The sequence below is a fragment of the Mytilus californianus genome, unplaced genomic scaffold (genome assembly GCF_021869535.1).
Source record: "Mytilus californianus isolate M0D057914Y unplaced genomic scaffold, xbMytCali1.0.p SCAF_13, whole genome shotgun sequence".
NCBI classification, from domain to species: Eukaryota; Metazoa; Mollusca; class Bivalvia; order Mytilida; family Mytilidae; genus Mytilus; species Mytilus californianus.
The window spans coordinates 45,438,094-45,458,811 of NW_026262615.1; the positions used below are offsets into that span (position 1 = coordinate 45,438,094).

Sequence of the window (20,718 nt, forward strand, 5' to 3'; positions counted from 1 at the left end):
GATTATATGTACGGCTTCTTGAAGGACAACAAAGTCACCATATTTGGTCTGAATTTGTATGTTTTTTCTCCTCAAATTTTTTTTAACATTATTAATGTCGGCTTTTTTCTTAACTAATTTTAAACATTCTTAATTATAATTAAATTTCCCCAACATTTTGCTTACAAACTCTTTAATTTCTAAAGTCAAATTGAAAGTTGTCTTCACAGATTCAATGTGTCTGAAAATGTTATATTGAAAAAACAATACTTTTATATCCTCAAATAAAATGGGTATACCATGAGTTTAATGGTCATGCAGATATGCAATCCAGGATGTTAACAATCAGAGTTTAGATTACAGTCATATAGTAATAGGCAGAGTTTTTCTTATATAATCAATAACCAGAGTAAATATAATTGATTAATAGAGGTTTAGTTTAATATAAGTAATAAACAAAGCTAATTAATACACTTGCAATAACATACATGTAGTTAAATTAGTAAATACAGAATATTCATAAAAAATTCAGACAGAAATACTGTAACAAAATATAGACTCATTAATCTCTCCATCTTTTCAAAAATTATGAACCAGATTTTATGCATATCCATTTAGTTTTTGACGGACTCTTTTAAGTCAGAACATGATTTGACCTGTTTGAGTCAATATGCAGAACAAAATTTCCAATCAAAGCTATGTGTTCTTCCTCTTAGCCCCATTCTGAATCTGCCACTGTTGAGTTTATTAATTGATTTTTCCATACATTATCATTAATATCAAATGGCAATGCCTGACTTAATAATTTCAATAAATTTAGTTTTTGACTGATTTTTTAAAGTCAGAACATGACTTGACCTGTTTAAGTCAATTTGCAGAACAAAATTTCCAATCAAAGCTAGGTGTACTTCCTTTAAGCCCTGCAATGCCCGGCTTAAATATTTCAATAAATTTATTTTAGTTTTGGACTGACTCTTTTAAGTCAGAACATGATTTGACCTGTTTAAAACAAAATACATTTAATACTGAATATACCAAATAAACTTTTTTATTGTCCTCATTATTGTGACTTATGGGGACTTTATTTCCTCTGTCTTTTATCTGGCTCACCTATATATTTTGAAATCAATATGACAATACTAGACTTAAAAGTTGTAATAAGTTAAGTTTTGTTTGACTCTTTGAAGTAAGAACATGATTTGACCTGTTAAAGTCAGTTTACAGAACAAAATTTCCAATCAAAACTGGTCTTTTCCTCTAAGCCCCCCCCCTAATCTGAATCTGCTACTGTTGAGTTAATTAATTGATAAGTTTGTTTAGAAACAATTCAGTCAAATGGTTTTAAAATAATATTTTTTATAACCAAAAGTTCCATATGTTAACTTAACAGAAAAAAAAGTCATAAATATGCAGAAATAAAATAAAATTTTAAGATAATTTGATGAAATTTGTAAACAAAATACATTTGAATATTAAATATACCAAATAAACTTTTTTATAGTCCTCATTATTGTGACTTTATTATCGGGTGTCTTTTATCTGATTTTCCCATACATTCTTAAATGCATATGACAATTCCAGACTTAAAAGTTGCAATAATTAGTAAAAGTATAGTTTTTGACTGACTCTTTGAAGTCAGAACATAATGTGACTTGTTCAAGTCAGTTTGCACAACAGGATTTACCTCAATGAAATATTAAGATATCAAATATATACCAAATTAACTTTTATATAGTTCTAAAAATTGTGACTTAATATTTGTGATCTTTTTTCCTACTTGTATCCATACATTCTAACAATCACATCACAATCATGACAATGCCCGACTGTTACAGTTGCAATCCATTTAGTGTTTGACAGACTCTTATAAGTCAGAACATGATTTGACCTGCTTGAGTCAGTTTACAGAACACAATTTCCAATCAAACCTATGTGTTCTTCCTCTTAGTCCCCTTCTGAATCTGCCACTGTTGAGTTTATTAATTGATAAGTTTTAAGAAACAATTAAGTCAAATGGTTATTTATCTTAGAGGATCTTGCATGTATTTCGTGTGTATTTTATCTGACTTTTCCATACATATCATTAATATCATATGGCAATGCCTGACTTAAAAATTTCAATAAATTTAGTTTTTGACTGATATTTTTAAGTCATAACATGATTTGACCTGTTTAAGTCAATTTGTCAGAACATAATTTGACCTGTTCAAGTCAGTTTGCAGAACAAAATTTCCAATTAAAGCTAGGTGTACTTCCTTTAAGCCCTGCTTCTGAATCTGCCATTTTTGAGTTTATTATTTGATAAATTTTTAGAAACAATTAAGTCAAATAGTTATTTATTTTAGGGGATCTTACATATATTTCCTATGTCTTTTATCTGACGTTCTCATACATTCATTAATATCATATGGAAGTGTCCAACTTTAAAATTTCAAAAAAATTAGTTTTGGACTGACTGTTTTAAGTCAGAACATGATTTGACCTGTTTAAAACAAAATACATTTAATATTGAATATACCAAATAAACTTTTTTATTGTCCTCATTATTGTGACTTATGGCTACCTTATTTCCTCTGTCTTTTATCTGGCTCACCTATATATTTTTAAATCAATATGACAATACTAGACTTAAAAGTTGTAATAAGTTAAGTTTTGTTTGACTCTTTGAAGTCAGAACATGATTTGACCTGTTAAAGTCAGTTTACAGAACAAAATTTCCAATCAAAACTGGTCTTTTCCTCTAAGCCCCCCCCCCCCCCCTAATCTGAATCTGCTACTGTTGAGTTAATTAATTGATAAGTTTGTTTAGAAACAATTCAGTCAAATGGTTTTAAAATAATATTTATTATAACCAATAGTTCCATATGTTAACTTAACAGAAAAAAAAGTCATAAATATGCAGAAATAAAATAAAATTTTAAGATAATTTGATGAAATTTGTAAACAAAATACATTTGAATGTTAAATATACCAAATAAACTTTTTTATAGTCCTCATTATAGTGACTTTATTATTAGGTGTCTTTTATCTGATTTTCCCATACATTCTTAAATGCATATGACAATTCCAGACTTAAAAGTTGCAATAATTAGTAAAAGTATAGTTTTTGACTGACTCTTTGAAGTCAGAACATAATGTGACTTGTTCAAGTCAGTTTGCACAACAGGATTTACCTCAATGAAATATTAAGATATCAAATATATACCAAATTAACTTTTATATAGTTCTAAAAATTGTGACTTAATATTTGTGATCTTTTTTCCTACTTGTATCCATAAATTCTAACAATCACATCACAATCATGACAATGTCCAACTTTAAAATTTCAATAAACTTAGTTTTGGACTGACTGTTTCAAGTCAGAACATGATTTGACCTGTTTAAAACAAAATACATTTAATATTGAATATACCATATAAACTTTTTTATAGTCCTCATTATTGTGACTTTAGGGGACATTATTTCCTCTGTCTTTTATCTGGCTTTCCCATACATTTTTAAATCAATACGACAATACTAGACTTAAAAGTTGTATTAATAAGTTTAGTTTTGACTGACTCTTTGAAAGCAGAACATGATTTGACCTGTTAAAGTCAGTTTACAGAACAAAATTTCCAATCAAAGCTAGGTGTTCTTCCTCTAAGCCCCCCCCCCCCCCTAAATATGAATCTGCTACTGTTGAGTTAATTAATTGTAAGTTTATTTAGAAACAATTCAGCCAAATGGTTATTAAAATTTTATTTTTTTTGGCAACCACAAGTTCTATGTGTAAACTTAACAGAAAAGAAAAGTCATGAAAATACAGAAATAAAATAAAATTTTAAGATAATTTGATGAAAATCTTTAAAAACAAAATGCATTTGATATTGAATATACCAAATAAACTTTTTTATAGTCCTCATTATTGTGACGTAAGGGGACCTTACTTCATCTGGCTTTTATCTGGCTTTCCCATACATTTTAAAATCAATATGAAAATCCTAGACTTAAAAGTTGAAATAAGTTTAGTTTTGTTTGACTCTTTGAAGTCAGAACATGATTTGACCTGTTAAAGTCAGTTTACAGAACAAAATTTCCAATCAAAACTAGGTCTTCTTCCTCTAAGATAATTTGATGAAACTTGTAAGCAAATACATTTGAATATTACATATACCAAACAAACTTTTTTATAGTCCTCATTATTGTGACTTTATTATTGGGTGTCTTTTATCTGTTTTTCCCATACATTCTTAAATGCATATGACAATGCCAGACTTAGAAGTTGCAATAATTAGTTAAAGTATAGTTTTTGACTGACTCTTTGAAGTCAGAACATAATTTGACCTGTTTAAAACAAAATACATTTAAATATTGAATATACCAAATAAACTTTTTTATATAATCCTCATTATTGTGACTTAAGGGGACCTTATTTCCTCTGTTTTTTATCTGGCTCTCCCATACATTTTTATACGACCGCAAAAAAACTTTGTGGTCGTATATTGGTATGACGTTGGCGTCGTCGTCGTCCGGCGGCTTCGTCGTCCGAATACACATTGGTTTTCGCACTCTAACTTTAGTTTAAGTGAATGGATCTTTTTGAAATTTTACCATAAGGTTAAATACCACAAAAGGAAGGTTGGGATTGATTTTGAGGGTTATTGTACCAACAGTTAAGGAATTAGGGGCCAAAAAGGGGCCAAAAATAAGCATTTTCTAGTTTCCAGACAATAACTGTGGAACGGTGTATGGATCTCTCTGAAATTATACTACAAGTTTCCATACCACAAAGGGATGGTTAGGATTTGCTTTGGGGGGTTATGGCTCAAACCGTTTAGGAATTAGGGGCAAAAAAGGGGGAAAAACAAGGTTGTCCTGGTTAATGGACAAATACTTTAGTACAAAACATAATTTAAAGCAGTGTAAGGGAGATAAATCAAATACATCATTGAAATTATCTCCCTTACACTGCTTTTAAATTATGTATAAAGTAATGGTTAATGAACAATAAAGATAATTTAAAACAGTGTAAGGGAGGTAATCCAAATACAACGTTTTGGTTACTTCCCTTACACTGCTTTTAAATTATGTTTAAAGAAATGCATATTTATAAAGGAAGACCAGTAAAAATATCTGCAAATGTTGCATCTTTTTTTTTTACAAAAAAATCCATATGAAAGATTTGACACTATATTTTAAATTCTATTATAAAATAGATTAAGTTAGCACTATGGTAAATTTAAATGGGTAATTATGGTTGCCAACTCCATTGGAAATTTGAATTGAGATTATGACCATATCTTGAATTTTTTGGGGGGAAAAAGGGGGGGGGGGATAAAAAGAAATTGTGGGGGGTCAATTTTTTCTCATTTCAGATTTCAGAAATTAAAAAGAATTATTCTTCAAATATTATTTTTTTTTCAAATTTCAAATATTGAAAAATTTCAAGAAGTAATCTTTAATTGCACAGTATGGCGCATTAGATTTGTAAAATCTTTGATCACATTTATTTATTTGTTATGCCGAATCTAACAGTGTATTTAGATTTTTAATTTTGGGTCCAGTTTTCAAATTGGTCTACATTAAGGTCCAAAGGGTCCAAAATTAAACTTTGTTTGATTTTAGCAAAAATTGAATATATGAGGTTCTTTGATATGCTGAATCTAAACATGTATTTAGATTTTTGATTTTTGGCCCAGTTTTCAAGTTGGTCCAAAGTGGGGTCCAAAATTAAACTTTGTTTGATTTCAACAAAAATTGAATATATGGGGTTCTTTGATATGCTGAATCTAACCATGTATTTAGATTTTTTATTTGTGGACCCCGTTATCAAATTGGTTCATATTGAGGTCAAAAGGGTCCAAAATTAAACTTTGTTTGATTTCATCTAAAATTGAATTATTGAGGTTCTTTGATATTCCAAATCTAACCGTGTATTAAGATTTTTAATTTTGGGTCCTGTTTTTTAAATTGGTCTACATTAAGGTCCAAAGGGTCCAAAATTAAACTTAGTTTGATTTTAACAAAAATTGAATTCTTGGGGTTCTTTGATATGCTGAATCTAAACATGTGTTTAGATTTTTGATTATGGGCCCAGTTTTCAAGTTGGTCCAAGATAGGGTCCAGTATTTAAACTTTGTTTGATTTCAACAAAAATTGAATATATGGGGTTCTTTGATATGCTGAATCTAAACATGTGTTTAGATTTTTGATTATGGGCCCAGTTTTCAAGTTGGTCCAAGTTGGGGTCCAAAATTAAACTTTTTTTTATTTCAACAAAAATTGAATATATGGGGTTCTTTGATATGCTGAATCTAACCATGAATTTAGATTTTTTATTTGTGGGCCCCGCTATCAGATTGGTTCATATTGAGGTCAAAAGGGTCCAAAATTGAACTTTGTTTGATTTCATCAAAAATTGAATTATTGGGGTTCTTTGATATTCCAAATCTAACCGTGTATTTAGATTTTTAATTTTAAGTCCCGTTTTTTAAATTGGTCTACATTAAGGTCCAAAGGGTCCAAAATTAAACTTAGTTTGATTTAAGCAAAAATTGAAATCTTGGGGTTCTTTGATATGCTGAATTTAAACATGTGTTTAGATTTTTGATTATGGGCCCAGTTTTCAAGTTTGTCCAAGTTGGGGTCCAAAATTAAACTTTGTTTGATTTTAACAAAAATTGAATATATGGGGTTCTTTGATATGCTGAATCTTACCATGTATTTTGATTTTGGACATTGGACCATAATAGGTAAATTAAAAAAATTCAAGTTCTTAGACCACATTCTTTCTGTGTCAGAAACCTATGCAGTGTCAAATATTTAATAACAATCCAAATTTAGATCTGTATCAAGCTTGAATGTTGTGTCCATACTTGCCCCAACTGTTCAGGGTTCGACCTCTGCGGTCGTATCAAGCTGCGCCCCAGCGAAGCATTTTATTAAATCAATATGACAATACTAGACTTAAAAGTTGTAATAAGTTTAGTTTTGACTGACTCTTTGAGGTCAGAACATGATTTGACCTGTTAAAGTCAGTTTACAGAACAAAATTTCCAATCAAAGCTAGGTGTACTTCCTTTAATCCAAGAAAGTCCTTGCTTTCAGACTGATTCTGAATCTGCCATTTTCGAGTTTATTATTTGATAAACTTTTAGAAACAATTAAGTCAAATGGTTATTTATTTAAGGGGATCTTAACATATATTTCCTGTGTCTTTTATCTGACGTTCCCATACATTCATTTAATATCATATGGCAATGACCGGCTTAAATATTTCAATAAATTTATTTTAGTTTTGGACGGACTCTTTTAAGTCAGAACATGATTTGACCTGTTTAAAAAAAAATACATTTAATATTGAATATACCAAATAAACTTTTTTATAGTCCTCATTATTGTGACTTTGGGGGACCTAATTTCCTCAGTCTTTTATCTGGCTTACCTATACATTTTTAAATCAATATGACAATACTAGACTTAAAAGTTGTAATACGTTTAGTAAGTCAGAACATAATGTGACTTGTTTGAGTCAGTTTGCACAACAGTATTTACCTCAATGAAATATTAAAATAATAAATGTTTTGCTCTTAATACATTTAGCTTAAAGTGGATGAGAATATATCTTTTATTAACATAGTCTTATCATGAATAAGTGTCTTGTTTTTCCTTGGAAGATTTGAAGTATTGTCATGTAATGTATCCAATATTGTATTTTGTAAATCTTTTGATATTCAGAAAATTGTATGATCCATTTTTTCTCACCTGGTTTTTCTTTGTATTTTGAAATAATTGAAAGTGATGAGATAAATATATTATGTTTAGATTCTGGAAAGGAGAAGGTATGATGTCAGATGAGCCCCACTTTTTAAAACTCTTTAATTCGAAACTAGTAATCACCATATTTTTATGGAGATTGATAACAAAGTGGTAGTAATGACTGCTTCAAATCAGAACAAAAATGACCTCTCGAAGTCAAAATGCATTAAAAAGGGGCATAAATCTTATTAGAATATGAAGATATTAAGTCACAATATTTTGTGCAAAATCTGACCTGTGGAAGTCATTTTATGATAAATTAAAGTCTGACATAAACTGACCTGTACAAGTCATGATCTGTTGAGTGCAAGAAGGGAGACAACACTTACATCAAATTATATCTGACCTATGGAAGTCATTTTATTCTGACTTGTTTATGTCAGAGCTCTGACTGTCTAGAACTACCATACAAGAATTTCTGAAATTTGGTTTCAGGGTTTATAAAAGTCAGCTTCTAGGAGTACCAGCATGACCAGTTGGCAAACATTTGGGAACTCTGCATTTTTAATATTAGGATATTGGGGGTGTTTTATTTTGAATACACTGTCAGTTAGCAAGGTTCAATTTGAATACACATGCAGTAAGAAGAAGAGTCATATTCCTTTAAAACAAAAACTGTGTTTTTCTGAAATTAACATATGCATTGTAAACATACATAACTTTAATTTTTATGGCCCCGCAACGAAGTTGTCGGTGCCATATAGTTTTACCCTTGTCCGTCATTTCATAATTCCGTCATTCTATCATTCCGTCATTCCGCAACAAACCATTATACAGAGTTTTTTTCTAAACGCCTTCAGATATTCAGCTGTTATTTGGTATGTGAGTTAACCATGATGAGTTACAGATCAAGTTTAAGTTTCGTTCCGCTCCTCTAATTTTTGCCTAAATTACGGGCTTTGGACTTTTATAAATTGTTGAATTTCACAGTTATACAGAGTTTTTTTTCTAAACGCCTTCAGGTATTGGGCTGATATTTGGTATGTGAGTTAACCATGATGAGTTACAGATCAAGTTTAAGTTTCATTCCGCTCTGCTAATTTTTGCCGAAATTACGGGCTTTGGACTTTGATAAATTGTTGAAAATCACAGTTATACAGAGTTTTTTTCTAAACGCCTTCAGATGTTGGACTGATTTTTGGTATGTGAGTTAACCAGGATGAGTTACAGATCAAGTTTAAATTTTGTTCCGCTCCGCTAATTTTTGCTGAAATTACGGGCTTTGGACTTTGCTAAATTGTTGAAAATCACAGTTATGCACCCTGTGAGTTAACAATGATGAGTTATACAGATCAAGTTTAAGTTACACACATTTTTTCTAAACGCCTTCAGATATTGGGCTGATTTTTGGTATGTGAGTTAACCATGATGAGTTAAGTATAGATCAAGTTTAAGTTAAGTTCCGCTCCGCTGATTTTTGTCAAAATTAAGGGTTTATGACTTTGAAAATAGTTGAAAATCACAATTATACAGACTTTTTTTCTATACGCCTTCAAATTTTGAGTTGATTTTTGATATGTGAGACTACCATCATGTTTGTGTCCACATGTGTTGTTGAAATTGCAGTTTTTCAATTTTTTGAGACAGGGCCATTTGTGTCGTTTTGACACATCTAGTTTGTGTTATTAGACATTAATCATGTTTTAGAGATACTGACTTTCTGACTAAATAATTAATTGTTCTGTTTAATTCCATCTGGTGGTTGAGCTTCGCTCGCTCTCACCCCATATGGAATTTACTGATTCCTTATACTGTGGATTCATTAATATCTGTTGGATACCAATCACTGTTGATATACTTGGCTATCCTTTAGGGAAGATTTAATACACGAATTTCATGAACATTAGAGGAATAGAGATTTGTGTAATGCCAAATGAATTGCCTTCCAAATACAGAAAAAATAAACGAAACAATTGAGTTTAGATACATAAATTAACTGATGTGAGTTCCATGCAATGTACTATTATTTGTCTGTTTGTCTTTTTATTTTTGGCCTTGGCATTGTCAGTTTGTTATCGATCTATGAGTTTGACTGTCCCTCTGGTATCTTTTGTCCCTCTTTTACAGATTTGAATTGAAAATGGCCAGTCAAAGAGCCTAAATGAATTAAACTTGAGGAATATATTTTAAAATTTGTATCATTGTATAATTTAAAATGCAAAATTAAAAAGCATAGTAACCAGTTAAACAAAGGTTTTATAAAATTAGCACCATAATTTTCATATGCCTGTTTATATGTTTTAAATTAACATCCCTTAACTTTTTTATGTCCCACCTAGGGGCATTATGTTTTTTTATGCCCCACCTACAATAGTAGAGGGGCATTATGTTTTCTGGTCTGTGCGTCTGTCCCTTCGTCCGTCCATCTGTCCCGCTTCAGGTTAAAGTTTTTGGTTAAGGTAGATTTTGATGAAGCTGAAGTCCAATCAACTTGAAACTTAGTACACATGTTCCTTATGATATGATCTTTCTAATTTTAAAGCCAAATTAGACTTTTGACCCCAATTACACGGTCCACTGAACATAGAAAATGAAAGTGCGAGTGTCAGGTTGAAGTTTTTGGTCAAGGTAGTTTTTGATGAAATTGAAGTCCAATCAACTTGAAACTTAGTACACATGTTCCCTATATGGTATGATCTTTCTAATTTTAATGCCAAATTAGATTTTTTACCCAATTTCATGGTCCATTGAACATGGAAAATGATAGTGCGAGTGGGGCATCCGTGTACTATTGACACATTCTTGTTATCTATGCATCTGTTCATCCCTCCTTCCTTCTGTCTGTCCTGTTTCAGGTTAAAGTTTTTGGTCAAGGTAGTTTTTATTAAGTTGAAGTCCGATCAACTTGAAACTAATATAGTACACATGTTCCCTATGATATGATAGTGTGAGTGGTGCACCATTGTACTATGGACACATGTATATTAGTTCTAATAAAAATCTGATATGACATTGAGGAGTTGTGGAACATATTTCTTTGAAAAAGCGATGGGCGTATCATGCACTCATAGCGCAGCTAGTTACTTTTGAAAATCATTAAAAAATACAAAAAGCATAGATTCCAGATGAGGAAAACATGGTCTTATAATTAATCTTGTGTTTGGTCTGAGTTCATATTGATAATTTGCTATTTATTTATTATTATTCTATTTTGAAGGAACAAGAAATCCAAAAAGACCATGTCCATTTTGTGGTATATTTCAAAGTCGATTAAGCAGGCATATTCTAACTAAACATAGAAACAACGATGAGGTAAAGGCAGCAAAGCAGCTTCCAGTAAAGGACAGAAATCAGGTCTTGTGCAATTTGAAAAGGAGAGGCTATCACCAGTACAACTTGATGCTAATGAAAGAGGATGACTTTGATGTGAATCAAATAGTTAAGGAAAGGCAGGCAAGAAAACAGAGGGAAGGAAATGCAATGGAAAATAGGGTTATGTGTTCCTCATGTCAGGGGTATTTTGTAAAAGAACACTTGAAGATTCACAGAATCAAATGTACAGCAGCAGAGGGAACAACAATAACACCAACTGCAATTCCACTTTCTGCTGTTAGAGATGATGGTTACTCTGAAGATTATAAGGCAGACATCTTAAGTGGCTTTTTGGATGACACAAGTGGAAAGTTTTGTAAAACTGATAAATACCTAAAAGATTTTGGATTTTACAGTTACAGAAGATTTGCAGCAAGGAAGGACAAAAACCCACAGAACAGAAAAAATATAATGAAGCACATGAGGATGCTAGCAAATCTTTTCTTTTGTTTTAAAAGCGAGGCAGCTAAAATTGGCATAGACATAAATGCAACATTAGACATGTTTAAAATGGAACACTTTACCACTTTTATGGATGCTATCCATGTGATGGCTGCAAAAGATGATGGTGGTATGAAATCTGGATTAAAAAAAAACGTAGGTCATCTTTTAAAAAATGTTATTAGACACATAAAAGGGCAGCATTTATTGCAGGGTAAGAAAGATGAGCTGGTAAAAATTGAGGAGTTCAAAACATTATTTGATTACTACAGAAAGGAGATATTCGATGGAGCTGAGTACAATTGTATTAAGAATAGACAGGAAAACCTTAGACGACCACAATATTTACCTCTTGATGATGATGTAAGAAGATTGCGGAATTACACTTTGACTGGAATTGCTCAGATGGATGACCCATACCAGATTTTAGATATGAATGAATATCCCCGGCTTAGAGATCTTGTGGTAGCCAGAATTACACTGTTCAATGCCAAGCGGGGAGGAGAACCAAGTAGACTTACTATAAAGGAATGGAATGATGCAAAAGATGGTGTCTGGTTAGATGAAACCCACAAGAAAAAAGCCAAAACATCAGAGGAACTTGAATTATTTGAAATATACAAATTGTCATATCAGTCTGGCAAAAGTGTGTGCCATATGCTCCCAATGCTCATTCCGAAAGATTCTTGGAAAGCTATAAGAAAGCTTACTGATCCACTGATAAGACAGATGGCAGGTGTAAAACCTAGTAATATATATGTATTTCCAAATATCAAAGGTTCCAACTTTCATGTAAATGGATGGAATAGTGTAAACAAAGTATGTAAGCAGGCAGGGCTGACAAAAGAGATTAACGCCACCCAAATGAGACATTACATGTCAACTGTGTTTGCAAACTTGGATGTACCAGAGACAGACAGGCAGGCTTTTTATAGACACATGGGCCATTCAGAAGAAATCAATAAACATGTGTACCAATGTCCATTGGCTGTTCAAGAAATTACAAAAGTTGGAAAGTTTTTTTATCTTATGGACAAAGGTAATTTTTTTTATATTTATTGTTTACATATAGATAGAGTCTTGACTTTTCCCCAAAGACATATTATCAGAGCAGGGTCAACATTATTGATTGTTTGATTGCCCAGGATCAGTGAAAGTCATCATTTGCCAAGTAAAAGCTGCAGCCATACTTGTCCAATTGGCAAGTAAAAGCTTCAATGTACTTTTTGTACGATTGCAAGTTAAAATCAAAAGATTAAACAGTGAAAAGTATTTATTAATATAAATCATCATATCATATCAATATTTATTAGCCTAGACATTATGTTATAGTTATTGACCAAGCAAGTCGGAATATATCATTTATTCTGCAAGGCTTTGGTGACCCTTATAAACCCAAACGGCATAGGAGTTTCAGGTTATTAAAGGTCATCCTGTCTGTGCAGATTAAATGATATATACTGATTTGATTGGCCAATAATTGTTTTAACACATGACACCATCAATTTCTGTGAACATTGTTAGCTGCTTCATAATGTTTTACACACCCCTAACAATTTATGTTATATTCATGAAATGCTATGAAAATATGTCTGGTTAGGTTAAAATATGATGGAAAAATAATGACAGTTGAAGCTTGAAGCTTTACAATGATATATGGTACTCTATATTGAGTTTCATGTGATATAACCAATATTTTATGCACTCAAAAAGGAGATTTTTTGATGTTATGCTGTAACATTGTAAAAATGCTGTCGTATCCAGCTGCGCTCAGCAAAGCAATTTATTTGTTATTTTCAGATATCATTATAATATCTAATATCTAATACTATTAATTGTGATTTTAACCTTATTTTACATGATTTCCAAAGCATCAGTAAGTACAGGTGAGCTACACAGGCTCTTTAGAGCCTCTAGTTAATAAAGCCTTCAAATAAAAAGGTCTTCAATTTTAGTATTATACAAATGTTATATTTGTAGTGACAATTAAACTAAGTTTAAATAGTTCATTTATTAAAAACAAATTATTTATAGCATTCTAATTAAAGTATGAACAAATTTCTGAAAACGGAAAACACATCCAAAAATTATTTTTTTTCTAAAATATAAGGAATACACATGTATCACTAAATTTTTAAGGTAATAATAATACATTCTCATGCTTGCAATTAATAAAAAAAAAACTAATAACTCAGGAACTACAATACAAGAATATCAGACATTTGGTTTTGTTTTTTCTTTGACACATCTCTAATTTCCCTTCTCAGTTTTATTATATCTATAGGAATTAATCATTATAACTGAAATATGTGGTTGTTAATTATCTGCTTGAGTAAAAGAGGGACGAAAGATACCAGAGGAACAGTCAAACTCATAAATCGAAAATAAACTGACAACGCCATGGCTAAAAATGAAAAAGACAAACAGACAAATAATAGTACACATGACACAACATAGAAAACTAAAGAATTAGCAACACGAACATATCCGATATCATCTGTGAAACGGTTATTCCATAACAGTCAACCAACTCGTGATGGCAAAGGGATGATTTCAACTTCACCATTTGGAACTCTTGGTTTAATAGCTTCCTTGTGAGCAGCAACCCTCTATCAAGAAAATCATGATAGGAAATACAAGCACGGGAATATCGTATCAATTGGGAGATATATACCCTGTATGCAGGTGCTGCTGGAATGTTGCTACTTAGAAATGGAAAGTTCACAATTGGAAAGCTGAAATCATCTCTTTTGTCGTAAAGTTTTGTTTTCAACGACCCTCATTGTCAATTTGTAGATGTAAGTCAAGATATGAGGCCGACTTAACTGTATCTGTAGTATCCTTTATCTCTAGTTCGATGGGATAGATGCGTTCAACATAGTCACCAAATTTGGAATTATTTAGTGAGAGAACATCATATATATAGCGGAAAGTAAAGTTAAAGGATATTGCTTTCTTCTTATCTTTCTTCCTAAGAAGTTCCTGTATGAAGTCAGCCTCATAATAATAAAGAAACAAGTAAAATTGAGAATGGAAATAAAGAATGTGTCAAAGAGACAACAACCCGACAAAGTAAACAACTATGACCTACTTGCAAGACTCAAATGGCAGTTCTAAAAATGAAATGTAGTAAAATATTGTCTTAAACTGATTTAAGTTGCATGATTATTACTTTAAGTTATAAAAGGAAATCATAGAAAAATTTACCAACTCTGTAGTCTACCAAAGATTGCAATAAAGACAAAAAAATTGAGTTTGGTAGTCTTATTTCTATATCCTAAATAATAGATACAGGCTTTGCAATGAAATTTAGTGATGCCTTCTTATGTTAAATTATATTGACAGGCCCACATTAAATTCAGACAATAAAACTGCATCTGGCATATTTTATCTTGATAAATTTTGTCAAGCATTTGTTGACTTAATAAATGTTAACACTCTGATTTTTTTTATATTTAGATGGCATCAAAGCTTATCCTGATTCTCAATCATTACCAGCAAAAATGCAGAATGCTGACCAAGGTAGTATATTTAAAGACCCTTTTATATGAAAATATATAAGGCCAGGGTTTTTTAATTTGTTGGTTTACGGAATTTTTATGGCCCCACAATGAAGTTATCGATGCCATTTAGTTTTACCCTTGTCCATCATTCTGTCATTCCATCATTCTGTCATTCCGTCATTCCGCCATTCCGTCATTCTGCAACAAACCATTATATTTTTTTTTTTCTAAACGCCTTCAGATATTGGGCTGATATTTGGTATATGAGTTAACCATGATGAGTTACAGATCAAGTTTAAGTTTCGTTCCGCTCCGCTAATTTTTACCGAAATTATGGGCTTTGGACTTTGATAAATTGTTGAAAATCACAGTTATACAGACTTTTTTTCTAAACGCCTTCAGATGTTGGGCTGATTTTTGGTATGTGAGTTAACCATGATGAGTTACAGATCAAGTTTTAAGTTTCGTTCCGCTCCGCTAATTTTTGCTGAAATTACGGTCTTTGGACTTTGATAAATTGTTGAAAATCACAGTTATACAGACTTTTTTTCTAAACACCTTCAGATATTGGGCTGATTTTTAGTATGTGAGTTAGCCATGATGAGTTACAGATCAAGTTTAAGTTTCATTTCGCTCCGCTAATTTTTGCTGAAATTACGGTCTTATATATAATGGACTTTGATAAATTGTTGAAAATCAAAGTTATACAGACTTTTTTTCTAAACCCCTTCAGATGTTGGGCTGATTTTTGGTATGTGAGTTAACCATGATGAGTTATAGATCAAGTTTAAGTTAAATTCCGCTCAGGTGATTTTTGCCGAAATTACTGCTTTGGACTTTGATAAATTTTTGAAAATTACAGTAATACGGACTTTTTTTCTAAACGCCTTCAGATATTGGGCTGATTTTTGGTATATGAGTTAACCATGATGAGTTATAGAACACGTTTAAGTTAGGTTCCGCTCTGCTGATTTTTGTCAAAATTAAGGGTTTATGTTTATTGAAAATTGTTGAAAATCACAATTATACGGACTTTTTTCAATACCCCTTCAAATTTTGAGTTGATTTTTGATATGTGAGATTACCATCATGTTTGTGTCCACATGTGTTGTTGAAATTGCAGTTTTTCAAGTTTTTGAGACGGGATCATTCGTGTCGTTTCGACACATCTAGTTCACATAAAAAAGTTGGGTCGTTTAGTCGAAAAAAAAAGAAGAAAAAAAAATCTTTCAAAACAGAAAATCATTTGAAAAATATATTTCACCTTTCTAACGATAGGTTTGGTGTGCTATTTTGTCACAATTTCTTAAATTCTAGTTCCATGAATTATTATTGCTCAGCTGTTATAAACATCAAATGCATGCCATCGTCATAAAATTTCCAAAAAGGGGGAGGGTTATGTCCACGGACAACGAAGAAATTAAATCCGTCATTCGAACAAACAAAAAACCCAGATCCACGTTGCTTTTTATCAATTTCAGGAAACTTGGTGAATAATGATCATCAAGCACAAAAACTATTAAAAGATAAACATTGCAAACACGTGGTACGAAAATAATCTTTACCATTCGTGTCAAAAACGTAATAGACTCGTCCACTGGAAAGACGAGGATATGGGATTCATTAGTTGTCATGCATTCTCGTTTTTGATATCCAAATAGATCTTAGACGATTATTTTTTTTATTATCTATGAAACAAGAAAATTCTTAATTGTTTCTGAATATATATTACTTATAACTTAAACATCTTCCATGTTTGGACAAGTCCATTTCTATGAGTTGGTACATCTTACGGAATTATGACAAAAAGGGGAAACGAACTTACTGTAAGGGGTTTTACATACAGGTTTCACAACGCAAAAATATTTGCGCAAAAACAACATTTCAAGGACAGTTAAGATTGATATGTCTATTTTTAGATAAATAAACATGCGGATTAGTTTTGAATTTTCATTTCTTCACAACACAATGGGGTATCAATTCTGTCAGTGATTAATGCGTTTTATTTCATAAAAAAGAATATTTTTATTTATATTTCAGGGAAAATCCATTTGTTAGGGTCGTGGGGAATAAAAAAGCATGAAATGTCAATTTTGTTTTTATTCTGCAAATCAGAAAAATAGGGTCGGCGAATCCGTAAACCAACAAATTAAAAAACCCTGGCCTAAGTATCTGATTTTATGGTTTTTAAGTATTTGGACTTTATTCCTGAAAAAATATTTATTTTCAGTGTTGGGACAATAACTCAAAAATGATTTTAGCAGTTTTCATTAAACTTTGATGACTTGTTTCTATCTATTGAAATAAGATGTCTGTTGATTTTTATTGTTTTTTTCATATATAAAATGACATTGAGAACTTCATTTTTTGACAAGTTGTTGAAAAAAATTTCACACTATTGACGGTAATAGAATTTCATTTAAAGCATAAAGACAAGCTAAATGGCCAACAGGCATATCATGTGCAGCTCTCTATTTCATTTTTGCAGAAATCTTTATAGATAAGGAAAACTAGTAAAAAACAAGGATGTTTAGACTTACAAATATTAAAGCAACATGGCTGCAATTGTCAACAGGGTTGTATTGTCCACCCATGAAAACCAAGGTGGTCATAAAACCCAGGTTTTTGCCAACCCTGATTGTCTACTTACTTTCTTTAAGAGTTAATGCCCTTGAAAAAGGGTTTTTGTTGAGCCTGCAACTTTTGTCGCAGAAAGCTCGACATTGGGATAGTGATCTGGTGGTGGCAGCAGCTACAGCAGTGTTAGCTAACTTCTTAAAAGCTCTGTATTTTATAAGGTCGAAGACCTGGATGCTTCATACTTTGTATTAAGATGCCTCATGTTACGAAGTTTCCATCTGTCACATGTCTGTTGTCCTTGACCTCATTTTCATGGTTCAGTGACTACTTGAAAAAAAAATTAAGATTTTTTTGTAATGTTAATTTCTCTCTTATTGTGAGTAATAGGATAACGATATTTGGTATGTGCATACCTTGCAAGGTCCTTGTGCCCGTCAGACAGTTTTAACTTGACATCAACCTCATTTCATGGATCAGTGAACAAGGTTAAGTTTTGGTGGTCAAGTCCATGTCTCAGATACTATAAGCAATATGTTTTGTATTTTTGGTGTATGGAAAGATTGTAAGGTGTACATGTCCAATTGGCAGGTGTCATCTGACCGTGACCTCATTTTCATGGTTCAGTGGTTATAATTAAGTTTTTGTGTTTTTGTCTGGTTTTCTTATACTGTATGCAATAGGTCTACTTTATTTGGTGTATGGAATGATTGTAAGGTGTACATGTCTAGATGGCAGGTGTCATCTGACCTTGACCCCCTTTTCATGGTTCAATGGTCAAAGTTAAGTGTTTGAGTTTTAGTCTCATTTTTTAGCTCACCTAAGTCAAATTTCTAATCACTTGCAATTGGCGTCCAGCGTCTGTCATCCATTGTGTTTCGTAGTGGTCTGTTAACTTTTTCAAAAATCTTTTCCTCTGAAACTATGAAGCCAAATTTGACCAAACTTGGCCACAATCATTACTAGGGTATCTAGTTTGAAAAATGTGTCCTATGACCCCGCCTGCCAACCAATATGGCTGACTTGGCTAAAAAAAGAACATAGGGGTTAAATGCAGTTTTTGGCTTATATCTCTGAAACTAAAGCATTTAAACATATCTGACATGAAATGTTCATCAGGTCAAGATCTAACTGCCCTGAAATTTTCAGATGAATCGGACAACCCATAGTTGGGTTGCTGCCTCTGAATTGGTCATTGTAAGGAAATTTTGCAGTTTTTGGTTATTATCTTGAATATTATTTTATATAGAGATAACTGTAAACAGTAGTGATGTTCAGCAAAGTAAGATCTACAAATAAGTCAACATGACCAAAATTGTCAGTTGACCTCTTAAGGAGTTATTGCCCTTTATAGTCAATTTTAAACAATTTTTATACGACCGAAAAAATAAAAAAAATTTTGGTCGTATATTGGTATCACGTCGTCGTCGTCGTCCGAAGACGGATGGTTTCCAGATAACTTTAGTATAAGTGAATAGAAATCAATAAAATTTTAACATAAGGTTTATAACTACTAAAGGAAGGTTGGGATTGATTTTGGGGGTTTTGGTCCCAATAATTTAGGAACAAGGGGCCCAAAAGGGGTCAAAATAAGTATTTTTCTAGTTTAGATGTGTATGGATCTTTCTAAAATTGTACCATAAGTTTCCATTTCAAAAAAGGAAGGTTGGGATTGATTTTGGGGGTTATGGCCCAAATTTTTTAGGAATTAGGGGCCAAAAAGGGGCTAAAAACAATACTTTTCTAATATTTTGTTTAAATTGCTTATTTCTTGATCAATTTCAATGGGGTTTTATTCTTGAATTCTTGGGGTTCTTAAATATGCTGAATCTAACCGTGTATTAAGTTTTTGGAATTTGGTCCTCGTTTTTAAATCGGTCCACATAAGGTTCAACATTTGTTCAAGGGGTCCAAAATTAAACTGTTTGATTTCATAAAAAATTGAATTAATGATATGCCGAATCTAACGGTGTATTTAGATTTTTAATTTTGGGTCCCAATTTGAAATTGGTCTACATTATGGTCCAAAGGGTCCAAAATAAAACTTAGTTTGATTTTAACAAAAATTGAATTCTTAGGGTTCATTGATATGCTGAATCTAAACATGTATTTCGATTTTTGATTATGGGCCCAGTTTTCAAGTTGGTCCAAATTGGGGTCCAAAATTCAAATTTGTTTGATTTCAACAAAAATTGAATGTATGGGGTTCTTTGGTACATGTATGCTAAATCTAACCATGTATTTAGATTTTTGATTTTTGGGCCCTGTTATCAAATTGGTCCACATTGAGTCAAAAGGGTCAAAAATTAAACTTTGTTTGATTTCATCAAAAATTGAATTCTTGGGATTCTTTGATATGCTGAATCAATCCATGGCCATGTATTTAGATTTTGGATATTTGACCATAATAGGTAAATTTAAATTTTTTAAGTTCATTAGACCACATTCATTCTGTGTAAGAAACCTATGCTGTGTCAACTATTTAATCACAATCCAAATTCAGATCTGTATCAAGCTTGAATGCTGTGTCCATTCTTGCCCCAACTGCTCAGGGTTCGACCTCTGCGGTCGTATAAAGCTGCGCCCTGCGGAGCATCTGTTTGTACATTTTTGTAATCAGGTTAGCGACATATAGGCTCCTTGAAGCCTGTATTTTATAGTAATTGAGTTATGTCCCATTATGATTTTATATATGCAAGCAAGAGTAATATCTGTGGACACATTCCCCATTTATTTTTTCAGAGGATGTGGCAGGTACTTCATATGACAATAGTGGTGGTACTGATGAAAATACAGATATAACAGAGAGTGATGAGGGTATGTTTATCTAAAATATGAATTAAGGATAATTAAAATACAAACTATAAAGGCAATTCTGTGCACTAGGAAAACTAGTTTAATAGTAATCAATTATAGAAATTTTCGCCAAAATCCATTATAATAAATAGAAAACAAAATTTATTTTGGAACTATTTTGTATAAATAGATTATTAATACACAATACGTTTTTGTGCAATGCCTGTACATATAATTTTAATTGGGAATTCCTGTCTATTATTTGGTCCAATCAGTGTGGGGGTTTCCCAGTTACTGCTGCATGTGAAATCTC

At 31.8% G+C, this 20,718-nt stretch overlaps 1 protein-coding gene across 5 annotated transcripts in view; it reads left to right on the plus strand.

The window, feature by feature from the left end:
- LOC127723751 (uncharacterized) overlaps positions 1-20,718 on the plus strand; it is a 99,538-nt gene that overhangs the window by 49,187 nt on the left and 29,633 nt on the right. For 4 of the 5 annotated variants that reach the window (XM_052230502.1, XM_052230499.1, XM_052230503.1 and 1 more), the window contains exons 6-7: positions 10,934-12,568; positions 14,989-15,051. In XM_052230502.1, the coding sequence (XP_052086462.1) occupies positions 10,934-12,568; positions 14,989-15,051 (1,698 nt within the window). Of the gene's footprint in view, positions 1-10,933; positions 12,569-14,988; positions 15,052-20,351; positions 20,427-20,718 lie in introns of all 5 variants that reach the window. The other variant, XM_052230500.1, reaches the window with a different exon arrangement.